Consider the following 19,174-nt stretch of genomic DNA (forward strand, 5'->3'; position numbering starts at 1 on the left):
CAGAATTCCTTCTTTAGTCGTTTAGCTAAAGGAGCATTTCTTCGCAGCATTCTCAATTTTGTACGTAAACATTTCTTCTTGTATAGGTAGTGATTATAGTTTCCACTATCATGAAAGCATGTGATTTGTAAGTCTTGACGTATAAGTAACTTCCTGCCAAATTCAACAATCTTATCTTACGCTAACAACCAGCTTCTTAGAGATTATAGTTTCTTTTACTTTTCTCACATGAGTTTCGTTTTTATTTCTGACTTGTCGGGCGGTTCATTATATTCTTTAAAAACACTTTAATCTTTATAAGAGCATCTAAAATGTATTTAGACACTTAATAAATAGCGCTGAACTTGGAGTGTTTCCAATTTATTTATTTTTTTTGTTTCAGTAACATATTTAACATTAACTATCTCCAGACAACAGCTGTATTAGTTTAGCTTTCCAAGTGTAGATATAAATAAATGACTAGATGAACGAACGAACAAGCGGACTGATAAGTAGGTAAATTCATGGATGGATAGACAGAAAAAAAAAACCAAAAACGTGGACATCTGGATAGTTGGTTTTTATTACACTGCAGGGAGAAATATTTAATACGGGAACAAATGAGTGAAGTTAACCGTTAATTATATGAAGTTAAATAAATGTGCGAGCAAAGGCGTAGCTAGGGTTTTTAGCGCCCGGGGACAAAATCAGTTTTCGCGCCCCCTCGTGACAAAATGTAGGCCATAAAGGGGACCGTAATTTCTAATTATGTAGCATCAATTTGGCGCCCCCAACCCCGATGCTGCGCCTGGGGACAGATATACCCACTTGCCTCCCTAGCTACGCCACTGTGTGCGAGTACTTAACATGTTTTAAGAAGAGAAAGTAACAAATGACGTCTTTGAAAGAGGTTTTTGCGATTTCAATACCAGAACTCGTCAGTAAGGTTGGATGACAAAAGTTTATCTGAAACTATATTTCTATAAGCAGTAAAATATTTCTAGTTAATGGAGTAAAAGAAGAAAAAACTTGTGTGAAGTTTTTACACGTTTCTGATTCGATATTCAAAATGAACTAACTACGAAGGATTTGAAAAATTAAATATAAACCTCGTGTGCAGTCCAAGTACTTTTATCAGAAATATTAAGCGATATTTAAAATAATTTTATAGAATTAGATGTCAAACTAAAAAGAAAATGTACTGCTTTCCATACACACACGACAATAATTCTATATTTTATATATTTGTAAACACATGTTGTTCGTAGCATTGTTATGATTTGAATAAATAAATATATGTGTGTATATATATATATATCGTTATAAGTTTGAGGGCTTATAACGCTAAAAACTGGAGCTCTGTAGTCATGACGGGCACAGAGCAAATTGCCTATTGCGTAACTATGCGTTTAAACACAAATGAAAAAGTGAGCACAACATATTGTCTTCTACAAACGAATTAATTCTGTTTTGTCGTGGAATAGTTGTCAGACCAAAACTATTAAACAAGTAACTTAGTTAACTAATAGATGATTCAATGGATAAATAAGATGGGCATACTTTCATTTAGATACTGGACATTCAAGATACTAGTTAGTTGAGTGAATTTAGGGTCTTGGATATAAGTTATAAATGTAAAATATTCCATGCACACAGAATATCTTTTCAACACCGAGTAGAACCTTCTCAGTTTATTTATACGAATACAATGTGTTACAGAGCTTTTGTGCAGTGACTGAGGATAAAAGGGGATCCCCATATATGTCATTCTAAAATCCAAAAGTCGTTATTAGTTGTTAAACTCAACAGGACGACCAGAACGTGGCGCATCACTTAAACTGTAGTCACCTGATCTGAACTTCTGAAACCATCTTCGACATTTTCTTTCATTTAGAGACTCCACACCATAAACACCTTGAATATTTCGTGTAGTTTCTGCTGAACCATTATCTTTTTCAAACTTATAAAGCATTATATATCTAATGTGCTCCTCAGACACATCCATCTTCATAAGAGTTTATTTGATTAATGATCTGAGAAAGTGGAGATGGGTCAGTTTCTTTCATTTATTTGAACATTTTTATACACGTCCTACTACATATTTCAGCCAAACATGCTCACCCTCCCAGCCGTGGGGCGTTATAATGTGACGGTCAATCCCACTATTCGTTGGTAAAATAGTAGCCCAAGAGTTGGCGGTGGGTGGTGATGACTAGCTGCCTTCCCTCTAGTCTTACACTGCTAAATTAGGGACGGCTAGCACAGATAGCCCTCGAGTAGCTTTGTGCGAAATTCCAAAAACCAAACCAAACCAAACATATTTCAGCCATTAAAGTCTTCTACAAAGACAGAAATGATGATGCACTTTATGTACTAAATTTTCGGACATTACTTATGGGATGCACCAATGTGTAGTTGTGCATAGAGATATAATGGGGACGTGATCAATCACGTTTCTAGATACGTATACGAATGTAGCGGTAGTGTGACGAACCACGGGTCTAGCTACGTATAGGAACATAATATTGGTTGGTGAACCACGGGTATAGCTACGTATAGGAACATAATATTGGTGTGGTGAACCACGGGTCTAGCTAAGTATAGGAACATAATATTAGTGTGACGAACCACGGGTCTAGCTACGTATAGGAACATAATATTGGTATGGTGAACCACGGGTCTAGCTACGTATAGGAACATAATGTTGGTGTGGTGAACCACGGGTCTAGCTACGTATAGGAACATAATATTGGTGTGGTGAACCACAGATCTAGTTGCGTATAGGAACGTAATATTGGTGTGACGAACCACGGGTCTAACTACGTATAGAAACATAATATTAGTGTGACGAACCATAGGTATAGCTACGTATAGGAACATAATATTGGTGTGGTGATCCACAGGTCTAGCTAGGTATAAAGATGTAACAGTATTTGGCTAGCTCCCGAAGTTTCTCAGCTAACTCTCACACATGTAGCATGTTCTGACTTGTGTAAATTGAAAGTATGTATTTCATACATCACAATATTTATTTTTCATGATTTCTATACAACTTTGCTCTTAATACTATTTGTTGTTTTCTTAAATTATTTTAAGTTCTATTAAAATTCCCTCAAAAAAGTCAAGTAACAATTAGTATAAAATACTTTTATTATTTGTTTAATTACACACAAAGGTATTTAATAAGAGCAGTCTGCGCTAGCCTTTCCTGATCTTGAAGTGATAGACTAGAGGTAAGGCATCTAGTTGATATTACCCACTGTCAGCTCGTGAGCTTTTGTAATCGAATAGTGGGGTTAGGCTGTTACCCTTATAACGCACCCAAAGCCCTAGAGAGCAATGCGAGATTTGTTTATATTTTTTGTGTTAATGAGATGTTAATTCTGAACTTGGGATCTACTAGGCTTCGCTCGGCCCAATGTTACAGTTGGTTCCTCTCAAGCACTACCACTTGGAAACTTGTTATTTCGATAAACAACAGTACGTATTCCAAGCCCAAGGATCAATTAAAGCTACAGGTTTTATAGATTTATTTATGAGAATCACAGTTTCAGTTATGGCTTTCTTTTAGGAGTTCAATCGACAATGAAAAGACATTGTAATCACGTTATCTTTGAATCCTCAATATCGTAGCTGAGTTATTCCCAGAATGTTGAGAAACAGAATTATTTTTGCATCGTTAAGCAGTGCCTGAAGTATTACAACCTAAGATTAAATAAATGTACACTGTAAGGGTACTCTCACTTTTATATAGATACCGTGAATTTCATTACTTTATTAATCAATCACCAATTAAATAAAACAAAACTTGGAGCAAACTACGATCCAACTTTACCAATGCTTAATGGAGATAACATTTCACGTAGAAAAAATTACTACGATTTAGCTATACAAACTTACCTACATTGAGACTAAGTCTTGTTTGTTTGTTTTGGAATTTCGCACAAAGCTACTCGAGGGCTATCTGTGCTAGCCGTCCCTTATTTAGCAGTGTAAGACTAGAGAGAAGGCAGCTAGTCATCACCACCCACCGTCAACTGTTGGGCTACTCTTTTACCAACGAATAGTGGGATTCACCGTCACATTATAACGCCCCCACGGCTGGGAGGGCGAGCATGTTTGGCGCGATGCGGATGCGAACCCGCGACCCTCAGATTACGAGTCGCACGCCTTAACGCGCTTGGCCATGCCGGGCCTGAGACTAAGTCAGTCAGTGAAGTTTCATGCGTCTGATTATTATAAGAAAGATGACACTGATGTAAATATTATAATAATGGGAAGAGCATTCTTCTATGTGAGCGGCCCGGGACGACTTTGCGCGAAATTCTAAAAACAAACAAACCAAGTATTATAAGCGAAATTCAAAGCAAGCAAGCTTTTATATGTTTAAAAACATATAATGGTTAAAAAGGAGAAGGTTAATAAGGATTCTGTTGTTTTAAAAAAAAGTTGTTTGAACAGAGTAATTTGTGAGTTAGAAAGGTAAAGAATGAGACGAATCTTCAGGTAGAACAAAACATTATTTGAGCAGCGAAATGTAAGAAAGTTACGAAACGACCATTTTTTGCTTGCTTGTTTGTTTCTGAATTTCACGAGTCGGGTGATCTGTATTAGCATTTACTAATTTGAATAGGGACTAAAGCGTAGGCAGCTAGTCAACATCACCAACCGTTAACTCTTGGGCAATTTTTTAACAAAGAAAAATGAAACTGGCTGATACATTATAAATCTCCCAGAGCTGATGAAAAGAATAACATGTTTGGAAACGATATATGAACCAGCAAACACCAATTTACAAGTTGATCGCCCTAGTCACCAGGTCATCCAACGCTTAAAGACTGACAAGAATGTTCTGGCAGAACGTTAACTGTTTGAGCAGAGTAATGTGTTTTAGAAACGTAAAGACGGACAAGTCTTGATGTATAATAAAATGTCTGGTTGAAGTAAAAAGGTAAAAACAAGTAAAGCAGTTGTGCATTTAATTGTAAGTTAACTTCTGTGATCGCGACAGTATTGGAGAAGTATAATACTTAAAACATCACATTACTGTAGCTTTGATAATTGACTCGTGATACTGTTGGTAAAATACACAGTTTAAAGCAAGAGACTTTGTACGATGTAACTACACTACTAAAGCTGGAAGAATCAACCAGCTAAATATGACAAATGTAAAACTAAATCTTCTGAAAGTAATTATGTTACAACGGTTACTTTGATAAGTACCGGTTTCTTAGACAGAAGTGACGTTTTCACAGTTTTCTTCTGCTGTTTTGAAATAAGATATTTTTGTTTGGGTTGAAGTATTAGTAACCATAAACATTCATTTTACTAATTATAAAAATATTTCTCAAGGGAACCAGTTACCTCTCTAAATGTCTACAAAAACTCCAGTTACTGTCGGGCAATTGAAAAGAAATCGTGTGAGGAGACGTTATTTTCAAAAATTCATTCATGACACAAATGTTTCTGATAAGGTAATACTAAGAGACAATGACTGATCACTACACTGTGTGTCTGTAGAAAGTAAGAACGTTATTTCATGATGCATATCGGATGTAAACAAATGTCATTTAAAACAATGTAAATCGAAGTCAACATTATTGCTTGTTTATAGATGTTAGTTCATGAACAGAGTTGTTCAGAGACTGATCATATTTATTTATGTTACGACGTAACATAATACATCATTACTGTTCTACAGAAAAAGAAATCGCTAAATTAACTTTTAGTTACTGAAATTATTACGTCACTAGTTGTAAACTTTCATGAAACATTACAATCGTGTTTAGTATTTTTATTGTTACTCGTCACTTAAGTTAATCAGGAGAACTCTGAAGATTGGCTAGGTAGAAAGTCAGTTGAAACACATAAATCACTCCCTTCACCATTTGGACAGAACGTTAGGACGATCGCAGGTTCGAATACCCTTCGCCAAGCATGCTCACCTTTTCAGTCGTGGAGAAATAATAATATTACGGTCAATCCATTAATTGATAAAAGAGTACCCTAAGACTTGGTGGTTCATGGTTTTAACTAGCTGCCTTCCCTCTAGTCTGACTCTACTAGAGACAGCTAGCGCAGATAAGCCTCGTGTAGCTTTGGGGTACAAAACAAAACAAACTTTTCACTATTACTGTAATTGGGTAGGCTTAACCTTCGTTCGTCCACTTTATAGCTGATTTAAACCTATGTTATTCTTTCGAAGAGAAATCCAAAACAGTTTCTAAGAAATCCAGCGTTAATAAATCAGCCCAGGACCGAAGATCTTCCAAACTCCATCATAAAAACCTACAGTGACCGCCTTAACCTGTAGTGACTAGTAACATTTGGGTGTAAACCTGAAATACGTCATATGGGATAGATTGATCTACCATCAAAGGATCATCCCAGCTAATGATACATAGCACTGGGGTAGAGATGTCATCAGCATCTTGCAAGGAATCGTTTTCTCTCAGTACCGTTCAGCATTTTTGCAACTAGCTATCTTCCAATAGACGTGTTACTCTAATTCTTCCAGTTTTCGGTTACAAAGGGCCAAAGTTGACCGATGTCAACTACGCTTTTCAGTCTTTCTCCGTAGGTAGCCACTAACTTCTTGTCAGCTAGAAGGTTAAGTACTTCGTATGGTTACGGCATGAAACCTATGTAAAGACACTCAGAGTTAAAAAAAGGTGAGACGGCTATTCCAGCTGTCAGGTGCGCTAACAAACCAAACCCTCCTAGGTAGGACAAAAGGAGGTCAGTACCAGCACCGTACTCGATGGCCGTCACATGGGCATGAGGTAGTTTTCCCCGAACTTATTTCACCGCTTTGCGAAAGTCAGAAGGATCCCCGTAGGACTGTAGTCAAGGAGTAGTCAGTGGACTACCACCATGATCTCGTCTGTTCAAGACTACTGCTTGAAAACCTCGGTGTACAGCCTCTTGGCATGTATAAACCAGATTACAGGAGTCTGTTACAAAATCCGGTAGCAGAATGATCACCGGCCGAGACTTCCTCATTATGCAGGTTGATGCTTCCCCAAGGCCCAGCCTAAAGCTATTACTCCTCGATCCTTCATCTTAAGAAATTCGCTGAATAGCTGAGTGCTTAGTTCAGCATGGTGGCATGTAGGGGTAGCTGAACCGGGCAATATTCTTCAAAAGGAAGAGGGAGAATGTGAAGTCTTTGTCATACACAGTCGGGGAAGCACCGCACGGTCTAATCATTTATATGAATACCGAAAAGAGCAAGAGTGATTACCAAGGCAACCACCGTCAGGATGGGATGGTAACAAAAGGAAGCCAGTCAGATGGGTTCATCACACTATAAGTTGTATCAGAGTAGAGGGTTTACACATGTCAAGAAGTAAATACTTCGTTCACTTTCCAAAGCTCGGTATCATCATTTGTGAAACGTAAGTGGTTTCAAGTTATCCATCCTAATGTTTAAAGTTGTGGGTAGATAGATGCCCAATCACTCTGAGAAACAAAATAATGAAGTTGAATAAACCATATGACTTAAAATATTTTAATAAACTCTGCAACGTCGTTTTAAAAACTGATTTTATATTTGCACTGCTAGATATCAGCTGTAAGATACACGTAATTTCTTTCAAGACACTGACCACACGCATTGTTTTTTGCTTATAATGAATCATATAAATATCAATTAACCACCATAACGTTATTGTGAATAATCTGCTTCTAACAACTAGACCTCATGCCGATTCAGCCATTGAGCATCGTATGTTGTTCACCTGAAAAGTGCTTTGTGTTCACAATGGTCTAAAAAAAAAAACTAAAAAACTAAACTAACGTGGCAGGGGTTCAGTTTAGAGAGAGAGAAATCAGAAGAGTTCTCTCCCCGACTGGGGTGTTCAGGAACTTTGTAGTTCCTCTTCGTCCCCTTACATGAGAAATGTTTTAAGATATTCGTGGAACTTTATTTTTAACATTTCAAAAAAAAAAGTGTAGTGGTGTATTTGTGAGTGAGAGGAAGGACGGGAGAACTGGACGAAAGCAGCGAAAGTGAAGTGAGCCAAACCTTGGCTCGAGGATGGAGTACACTGGCGGCTGGCGAATTGGTTTTTAAAATTTACTGTAATTGAATAGATACCCTTGACTGGGAAAACGGCCCTTTTCAGAATGAGGCTGGGACCTACAGGTCCTATGCCAGAGATTTTGCTGTGGGGGAAAACGGGAGTGCCCCGAGAAAACCACTTTCACGGCCTGGGCGCCGAATAATCTACAGACCGTGCCCGGAAGTAGCTGGGAAAGAAAAAACAAACAAACACAAAATTAAAAAAAAACAAAAAAATACTGATGAACTACGTTGATGGTGTACGTGGAAACTGTTAGCTGCAGTCTTGTAGATCGGGTGGTAACTTCATCATAAACTTGTTTCCACACTTGAAGCCCATTGGTGCAACTGAGAAACGTGGTCTTGGTGGTGGAACTACTGGCTGTTCTTCGGTGAGTTTTTCTTCGCTGGTCTGTGATGCTTTGTTTCTTCTCGAGATTTTGGTTTGAGTTTTCTGCGTGGAGGTAGTTTGATTTTCAGTTTGTGCTGTCGCGTCGATGGTTATCTTCGTAATGGTTTGGGTCTGGCTGGTTGTTGAATTCTGCGGAACTAGGATTGAAGTCTGGCAGGAATTGTCCTTTTTCTTTCTTGAACTACTGGAATTTGGCGTGTTGCTAACAATGGGTGTTGTCTTCTTCTGAGTCGGGTTGACTGAATCCGTCTTCATGTTTCTTCTAATACGGTCTGGACTCGGCGGTATTTTGGTATTTTCCTGTTGGAAGATTTCCGTTGGTTGTTTGCGATATCTGGGTGCTTGGTTTGAACCATTCTTGAGTGGTCGTCGATGTGGGCGTTCGGCTCTAAAATGAAATATATGATAATAGCAGCCATCTCGTAAAATACAGTCGGCACTGTACTTCGATGTTGTCACTATCTTCATGAAGTGTGTGGGATGATTACTGTTCTTAGAATAAATTCAATGAACTGCGTATACCTTGGCTTGTATTTGGGGTTCTATGATTTGTCTAATTTCTTCTGGTTGAATTGATGGGTCGACGCCCCTGAGGAATACAGAATAAAGATTGACTGGACTTTTCGTAGGGGAACAACTTACTTTAAATTCAGTGTTCCATGGCCGGCACAGATAGGTTTGGTCTGTAGTAGTAGCTGGTTGGATGAGGATTCCTCCCCGGCGTAAAATACGGGTCCTGGACGGTTCGATGGTTGCCCCAGGCTTGGCTCGGGCGATCAACATGGCGACTTGGTACGGCGTGAGGTTCGGCGGTAAGCCGTCGACGATTACAGGCGGCACTAACGGCCTGACTGGCGAGGATGAACGTTTCGTTCTGAATAGCATATTGGCACGTCTGACTTGCTCGGTGACTAGCTCAGGACTCGCAATGGTCTAAGCCTCTGGATCAGACCTTTATAGATCAGGCAAAGCCCTACTTAGCTTTGAAACGCAGACCAGTGAGCGAGTGTGTTTTTTTGTGCGTGAGGAATGCAACCAATCAGCAGTACACATGCCACCTGAAACAGTTACTCTTAACCGAAAATGCGAAGTGTATTTAGTAGCATCACGTTTTAAGTTCATAACTCATGAATCACCAAGAGAGTACGTTATCATAAATAATTACATATGCTTGCTCTGACCCTAAGCTTGAGTACACTCCAGCAAATTATATGTGTGTGTATAAGCAAAACATTATTTCGACAGTCAAGCAAAGAATAACTGAGAACATGTGTCAGCTCTTTCACTAAAAAAATCCAAACATTTCTAAAATCGTTAAGTTCTGGAAACATGGGATAGCTTACTTACTTAAACAAAAGAGTTATTTATTTAAATAATTTTATTGTAAACTGTTATATTCTGAGATCGATGGATAGCCTTTTACTTATATCAATAATACTTTTGAAAAAGTTATATCCAGGAAAAACAAAACAGATTTTTACTTAAATACAGAAAAAAGAGGTGTTTCTGTAAATAGTTACGTCCAAAGAAAACAGATTAACTGCAAAAGAATAGTTTGTTTGTCTTTGTTAAATATTTCATAAAGCTTTTCATCTGCTCTAACCGTCCTTATTCTTATAGAGACAAACTAAAGAGAAGAGCATAAGGAGCTAGTCACTACCACCCATCAACAAATCTTGAGCTATTCTCCTATCAAGAAAGATAGATATGGTGGAATTGACTGTCACATTATAACGCCCCCACAGTTGAAAAAATGAGTAGGTTCGGTGATGGTTTTCAATCCCACAACTAGCATATTACATGTCGACAATCCTAACTAACAGGCTTCACAAGGAGAGAGTTGACATTTATATATTTTTGTATGAAGTGAACAAACATTTTCAAAATCTAATTCAGCTTTTAAAAAAATATCATTCTTAACTGTTATAGCCTTTACAACCAGATTGGCATAGTTAAGAGTCTTACTAAATATTCCACACTTAATGAAACGAAGGTTTATACTCATTATAATCACCAAGTGCCATGTTATCGCCCTAGAAAAAGGGCAATATCATACAATAATCAAAACTATATTTTATACAGCAAGTTACATTGTCAGTAAGACGTTTATTGTGTAATAACACTTTTACTAATTTGTGACAAAATAATTTACTCATGTTATACAAAGGTGGGCTTTCACATGTAATTAATAACTGATATTACCATAGGATTTTAACAAGCGACAGCGCTTCTAAAAGTCATCAATGTCTAGATTTAATTATGCTAAAACTATTATTTTGTATATTTTAATATCTGTATAATTACAATTTACTACAACTAAAATTAGTAAGTGTTTGTTTTGAAGCTACTCGAGGGCTATCTGCGCTAGCCGTCCCTAATTTAGCAGTGTAAGACTAGAGGGAAGGCAGCTAGTTATCACCGCACACCGCCAACCCTTGGGCTACTCTTTTACCAACAAATAGTGGGATTGGATTGACCGTCACATTATAACGCCCCCACGGCTGAAAGGGCGAGCATGTTTGTTGGGAGCTGGATTCGAACGCGGGACCCTCGTATTACGAGTCGAACGCCTTAACGCGCTTGGCCATGCCGGGCCTATTAGTAAGTGAATGACTTACTTAACATATATTACTATAATTATTAACATTCATTTATACTTTAATTACTGAAACTTAAAAGTTATTTGCATAACGTTTAAATGATTAATTTATTACTCACCATAGATTATTACGACAAACTATCAGATTGTTTCAGAGTGTTTAAAACAGCTCCCAGGGGCACAGCGACAAGTTTGCGGACTCACACTCCTTAAAACCTGCTTTCGATACCCGTGGTGGGTACAGATCGCCCGTCGTGTAGTTTTTGCTTAATTCCAAATAATCAATGGAATGAAATGAAATTTCTACTTAAACAAAAAACTTTTACTGAAATTAAAGTTGATTATAACAAATTGTCGCTATCTATGTATTTATAATGTATTTAATGTATGTTAATAACATTTTCCTGTAAACAAGTCAATTATAATACATTGTGGCTGTGTAATACCAATGTTTGTTTGTTTTTTTGAATTTCGCGCAAAGCTATACGAGGGCTATCTGCACTAGCCGTTCCTAATTTTGCAGTGTAAAACTAGAGGGAAGGCAGCTAATCATCACCACCCACCACCAACTTTTGGGCTACAAAGAGTAATGGGATTGACCGTAACATTATAACGCACTCACGGCTGAGAGGGCGAGCACGTTTGGTGTGACGGGGATTCGAACCCGCGACTTTCAGACTACGAGTCGAGCACCCTAACCTCCTAACCATGCCGGACATGTAATAACAATCTAATTAAAATATTTACAAAGTGTAAAAAATATAGTCATGCATATCAGTTAAAATAGATTCTTTGTATTTAATTAAACTGTATATTTATAAAATGTAATTGTTAATGATAAAACATCTGTTATTAAGCCCGTCATATTGTTAGACTGTTGGCTTAGAATAAAATGACACCTGTGTTCTACTTAATTATTTAGCAATAATTATCATAGCAAATTTAATGTTTTTGAAGCAGTAAATGCAGAATTCACGCTATATTAGAACAGAACATTGACCCACATGACAAAGGCTGTGAGTTGACAAAGTCTATCTCGCAATAAACAGCCGGACCTGGTGACATGTACTTGTCAATTGGTCTACAATCACTTATAATTACTACATTTTATAGTTCTATTAGCAATAACCATTGACAACTCAATTAATGTAAGTATGATTTTTAAATATATTTCTAAACGAATACTGTTACAAATTTATTTTCAATATAGTTGTGAGCTAAATGAAACATATATTGTTTAACTAAATAAATACTGTCACAGATAACTTATATTTCTGTAGAATATTGTCCCATTATTGATTAACAGTGAAGATCTCGACGAAGTAGAGAGAAATTCTTGTTCACAATTTGGCGAAATTTACTTCCTTCTGTGGTCTCAATTTGTTGAAGAGACTGAAGCTCTGACTACTGTAAGTTGATTTTTTACCATTTAAATTAATTAAGAAATAATTCCTACCCAAAAAGTTTCAAACTTATATATAATCCACATATCTGAAAGTATCTTCTTTTACAAATTATATTCAGCAATATTTTCTGTATTTTACAGAAGGAAGACAGATAATTTATTGTTTAAAAAAAGTTTTAAAAAGTATAACGCGGTTTCTACTACTTACAGTATTCCATTTAATCCTAAAACACACGGAGTTACAAATATTTTGGACACTCGTAATACTCAAAATATACTGAATAATACATCTAAACAGTAAAGATAGGGTAAAAGTATGTGCTTATCCAAACCATTTAGATAAACCAATAAGCACATGCTTACAAAATAATGATTTTTTTCACAGCTGAAATGATTTTATCTACAGCAAAAAAAGTAAATCAAAATAAAAAGATAAACCTGTAAGTGACTCATTTCAAATTGAAGTTACAACAGTAGGATTACCAGTATGTAACGCCAAATCCAGATGATCAAATATCAGTCTTGAGTGACTTACGAAAAAAAATCAGTTATTTCTCGAAATAGCAACAACGACGATATTTGTTTTACTAAATTAGTAGTATTAGGCTTAGCGTATCGCAGAAAATATTCAAATCATAATTCTATTGAAGATGAACGACAACCTATTGACTCGCATGTCTAAAGACTAACATACTTCTGCTAATGTTCCAGGAGGACCATGTGGCACAGATGCTATTAGTAAATTTGAACGCCATTTATATGTTCAAATACATATTGTTTCATTAGGAAACTTTAACCGTGTAATATATAAAGGTTCTTCATACTCAAAGAAAATCACGGTGTTATAACGTCAATGAAAAGTTTCTTCGGAGTAAGATATTACTGTTCAAAATGCGATAAATTATTTGAGCATTTAAATAAACATCTTCATACAGAATACTGTAACGTTTGTTATAGTAATAAATGTTTGATCTGTTCTGAGTGTAACAGAATTTGTAAATCTATAGAATATTACGATTGACAAAGATCAAAGTATGGTAGCGAAACGAAATCTTCATATGATACATTTTACCAAGAATTTTTAATTATTAAAGACAGAAAGTAACGTAATCCTGTATTTCATCATCGTGGTGAGTACATTTGTGTAGGATGTAAATTGTATGTCTGAAAAACTATTTGTGTTTTTTACAGGACAAAGGTGTCAAAGCTCAGCCTTTTTTTTTTTTTTTTGAGATACATCAGCACTGGTAAGACAAAAGTTCCTGTATTGGCACTGTGAGCTACGAGAAGAAGAGTACATCTTTGATTTCCAAGAAGAAATATACAGGTACTAAAATGTACCGTCATTGTAAATTCTTATTAATTGTGTGTTGAAGATTTTTTGTTGAAAATAACACTATCATTATTGAATTTTATTAAATATGTTTTACTGAAGTTGAATGTTATATTTATCATTCTTTACATACTACCGATCTATTGCAGATATACTTCGATGGTGCGGTCTCCAGTTCAGAGATGAATTTTTCACAGTCTGTGATGTAGACCCACTTCGGTATGCGATGATTGCTGTCGTGTGCATGTCTGTTTACAGAAGCAAGTTGATACCACCACGATCAATAGCTCAAATACCTAATAATGTATATTTTTATCAACAACTACAGTCAAGCAAGTATTCAATGATTAGACTATACACTAAAATTTGAGAAAATAAATGCGCTTGACCTGTTCAGTGCCGTAGACGAGATAACTCGTCCAAGCCAATCGGTGACACAGTGCCACGGACGAGTTAATTCATTCTCAATAATACCTAACTTCAACGCTAAATGTCAGCACCATACATGCATTTGACCTACTTACAAATTGTTTCAATTTCGATCCAAAATGGCGTCACGAAAAAAGTTACAAAATAAATAAGCATTAGAGTTGTATTGTAGCAGCTGAAATACTTGGCAGTCAACAGGTTAATGGTGGTAAGAAACAAATTCTGAATTACAGAGTAGACGATTTCTGTATGGAACAAACCACCATCTATGAGCTTTTGATTATCATAGTAGCGATAAATGTTACGACGCAGAAAAAGAATATAGTTTTGAAAAGACCTGTGTGGTTTGTAAGGAATCGTACTATTGAACGACAAAACAACCAGAGTCTAGGATACAAAGTCGTAACAGTATGAGATCATGAATCCAAGAAAAGAACTAATGACACAGATTAAACGCCTGTATGTACAAGACTCTTTCCACGAAGAAAGAATTAATACTACAAGGCTTTTATACAACGTAAACAGTGGCGTATTTAGGTAGGAGCTAAAGGGGGTTCATCCCCAGGGCCAATGGTCTCAATGGAGACCCATTGATAATTCTATATTATGTAAAATTGCGTGGGATGTAGGGCCTACAAAAATTATTAGCCTTTGGGCCCATACAACATTAAATCCGCCACTGAACATAAAAGGAGGAGAAAAATCAGACATTTATGACCACTGTATAAAAAATTAATACAAAATATTACCACATTCAATTTGTCGAAGGTTTACATAAAAAAAATCTAATTGTTTACAGTCTAATAAACAAAATATTGCCATCACTGAAATGAAATACATTTCGAAGCGTTCACCAGAAATATAAGAAAAAAGCTGAAATTCCACTAAACTCCATACATTCCCATGGTGATCTAATGTGGAATGATCGTAGTGGAAGATTTGTCCAAAACAGTAATATAATCGACCTAATCAACGACATGCTAAGAAAACGAAAGACTTTTAACCCTACAGGCGGGAATTTGCAGAACGATTATCAGCTATGAATATTCCCCAAGAAGTTGCCAGAAATGTAGACAGATAATATATCAAACACGATACACATGATAAAAGACCTAAACGTATTGTATTTAAATGGGATTATTTTCAGTAATGTATTATTGTATTATTAATTCATTTGTGTTTTGACTGTCGTCATGGGCTGTTGTTAGCCTTTTGAGCTTAGTAATTCCTTGAATCGTCTAAGAATTAACATTGTTTATTGTAAAAGTCAAATTATTACTACTATTAGAAACAAATTTAATGATGAAAAATTAAATAAACATAGATGGCGTAGAAATACTGTCTAAGAAAACCCTAAAATCTCTCCGTTATAATCTTCATCGTCCTATCAGTTTTGGTGGAGTACAGCTAGGTAACCCCATAAGTCTAAATTGGGTTAAAGACCAATTAATTCTACATGATACATACACTTGGCATAAATCAATAAGATACAATTTTTCGAGAAACTGAATTATCGTTTCAGGGGCCAATAAACAATGACAGGTTGATTTGATGGATCTTTCTAGCCTAAGTTAACATAAAAATCAGTTTAAATATTTACTCAAGTGCATCGACGTATTTGCTAAATATTCGTGGGTTGTTATATTCAAGGATAAGAAAGGTGTAAAACGTACAAGATATTTTAAATAGATATTAAAGCAGAGTCGAAAACCTTGTAAACTTCAAACTGATGCTTCGACAAAGCAATATCTCAATGGACAAGGCATTCACCTCTTTACTACACATAATGAGTCAAAAGAATCTATAATAGAAAGATTTAATCGCATTCTTAAAACTAAAACGTTGCGCTATTATTTCATCGTCGAAATCTTAAGGCCAATAAACATAAAAAATATGCATTTTGCGTTGTTAGACTCAACCACTTATTCGAAAGATGAAAATAAGAAAAGGGAAAATAAAAATTAAAAACGTTTTTAGCATTTAATAGGGAAAATGTGAACACTATAAAAATAGCTTAAATACTAGTTGGTCGAAAGTTTAAGACCATACTGAAACGAAGCGTTAATCGGTAAACACGTAACGAAATTTAGTCATTTGTGTTCAAGCATTAGCGTTGTCAACATCTCCCACTGACATCTCCTGTGTTACATTGGGTAAAAACATGGCAAAGGCTAAAACGTTGACAGAGTTTGAACGTGGCAGAATTGTTGAGCTGCAGAAGCAAGGTCTCTCTCAACGTGCCATCGCTGGTGTGGTTGCTGTTGCAAATTTCTTAAAAAATCCTGAGAGATACGGAACGAGAATTTCAAGTGGTCAGTCCAAGAAAATTTCGCCGGCGTTAAGTAGAAGGATTCGACGGGTTGTCCGGCAAGACACCAGCCGATCGTAGAATCAGATTAAGGCTCTTACGGACGCAGAATGCAGCTCAAGAACAATAATACGGCATCTACGAGATGCTTTAAAAACCGTAAACGTCTTCAAAGGCCACGCCTCCTTCCACACAACGAAACAGCTCGGTTAAACTTTGCTGCAAAGCACCAAACATGGGACGTAGAAAAGTGGAAGAAGGTTTTGTTCTCTGATGAGAAAAATTTGACCTGAATGTTTCAGATGACTTCCTACGTTACTGGCACGATAAGGATATCCCACCAGAGACATTTTTTACACGACACAGTGGGGAGATTCTATCATGATCTGGGGTGCTCTCTCCTTCCATGAAACAATGGAGCTTCAGGTTATACAGGTGTGTCAAACAGCAACTGGTTACATTGGCATATTGGAGAGATCATTCTTATTGACTGAAGGCCCTCTCTTGTGTGGAAATGACTAGATCTTTTAGCAGGACAACGCTGCATCCACAATGCCCGCAGGACAAAGGACTTTTTCATGGTGAATAACGTGGTTATTTTGGAACATCCAGCGTGTTCGCCCGAACTGAACCCCATTGAAAATATTTGGGGGTAGATGGCAAGGGAAGTCTAGAGAATCGGACGTCAATTCCAAACAGTGCATGATCTTCATGAAGCCATCGTCACCACTTTGAATAACATTCCAGCCAGCCTTCTGCAAACGTTTATATCGACCATGCCAAAGCGAAGGTTTGAAGTTATTTGCAATGACGGCCGTGCAACTCACTATTGAGACCTCTTCTTGGGCATTTCCTACCATGTTTAGGACTTCTTTTTGGTATGATCTTAATCTTTTGACCAGCTAGTATTTAGGCTAATTTCACAGTGTTCACATTTTCCCTATTAAATGCTAAAAAGTTTTTTATTTTTATTTTCCCTTTTCTTATTTTCATCTTTCGAAGCTCTACCCAAATAAGTGGTTGAGTCTAACAACGCAAAATGCATATTTTTTCTGTATCTAGTGGGGAGAGGATTGGGGTCTGCGTCTGCGCCAACATTCTAGCCACCTGTGTAGATGTGTAGGAATGGGATCCTCTGTGGAAGATCAGGCCCCCTTTGTTCATGGGTGGGCTAGCTGTAGGAGATGGTGACCCACGCTCCCTTGACCAGTGAGGCTGAGGTTCGAGGCTTTGAGGAGCCCACTCACATGGCCTTTGGTGTTGTGAGAGATCTGGCCCCATCCTCCATCAACGTTGGTGACCCCACCCCGACGGTGGACGAACTGCCCTCACCGGACTCGCTCGATTACCTCGTCGGCTTTCCCAGTCTCTCGAGCCTTCAGTTTTGGTGATTCTTTGGTGCAGCAGAGATTGTTGGATTCTGACAAACATCGCTGTGATGTGGGGTGAGCGGCCTCAAGAGGCCATTCGGCACCACTTTGAATAACATTCCAGCCAGCCTTCTGCAAACGTTTATATCGACCATGCCAAAGCGAATGTTTGAAGTTATTCGCAATGACGGCCGTACAACTCACTACTGAGACATCTTGTTGGGCATTTTCTACCTTGTTTAGGACTTCTCTTTGGTATGGTCTTAAACTTTTGACCAGCTAATACTTAGGCTAATTTCATAGTGTTCACATTTTTCCTATTAAATGCTAAAAAAGTTTTTTTCCCCATTTCTTATTTTCATCTTTCGAAGCTCTGATCAACTAATTGGTCGAGTCTAACAAGGCAAAATACATATTTTTTCTTTATGTTCATTGGCCATAAGGTTTTGGCCAGCAATGTATATCATTGCATTAAAACATCTGGTCAGTGTTTGTGATCAACCTTAACATTAAAATGAGTCCCATAGACGTTAATCACTTTAATCAGTTTGCGGGTGTGGAAAACACTTTACAAACTACACATTAAATTAAATTTAATTTCAAAGTAGGTGATATAGTACGTATTATTAAAGTTAAGTGTCAATTTAAGAAAAGTTGTATGTGTGGATGTACAGACGAAATGTTTAGGATTTATATGAGAAAAGAAGTAAATGTAACGGTTTGTTAAATGCGAGACTATCTAGGAGAAACATTAAACAGAACATTTTATGAATTTGAACTACAAAGAATTATAAAGTCCTCTGATGACATTTATATTGTTGACGAAATAAAATGGAAAGGATTTCCTGATAAATTTAATAGATGGATTCCTCAAACAGATCTGAATCGTCTGCTTTTATAAAATGTTACAATATTTCTAGCTATTCGACATAGATCAGTTGTAGGTGACCTTATCCAGTAACAGTCCTATGATTTATTTTACTAATAATACTCTGACACGGTACATCACTCATCACTCAGAAATCTATTAAACTTGAAGGTTTGCAGGAAGTGGCCTTGGTCGAATTAGAGTTTCCACATAGTTGGCATAACGTGCCTGTTGGTACAGGATGGATATCATAGTTTTCAGACTCTCATTTTGCTACCATAATAAATTATATTAGACCAGCTCACTAAAAATAACCTGAAAATTAACTTACAATCTTAAACAAAGTAGAAGATACACTATTTAAACCTGACAATGAATATATATTTACTTACCATACGTTCATCCGAGA

General features: G+C 36.8%; 1 protein-coding gene across 1 annotated transcript in view; it reads left to right on the forward strand.

The window, feature by feature from the left end:
* The window catches only part of LOC143237462 (uncharacterized), a 42,908-nt gene extending 26,781 nt beyond the window's left edge, over positions 1 to 16,127 (forward strand). Inside the window, exons 2-4 of the mRNA XM_076476735.1 lie at positions 12,333 to 12,461; positions 13,649 to 13,784; positions 13,940 to 16,127. Coding sequence (XP_076332850.1) covers positions 12,333 to 12,461; positions 13,649 to 13,708 — 189 coding nt within the window. The 3' untranslated portion in view covers positions 13,709 to 13,784; positions 13,940 to 16,127. The remainder of the gene's footprint in view (positions 1 to 12,332; positions 12,462 to 13,648; positions 13,785 to 13,939) is intronic.
* The last annotated feature ends 3,047 nt before the right edge of the window (positions 16,128 to 19,174 follow it).

Source organism: Tachypleus tridentatus, chromosome 13 (genome assembly GCF_004210375.1).
Source record: "Tachypleus tridentatus isolate NWPU-2018 chromosome 13, ASM421037v1, whole genome shotgun sequence".
Taxonomy (NCBI): Eukaryota; Metazoa; Arthropoda; class Merostomata; order Xiphosura; family Limulidae; genus Tachypleus; species Tachypleus tridentatus.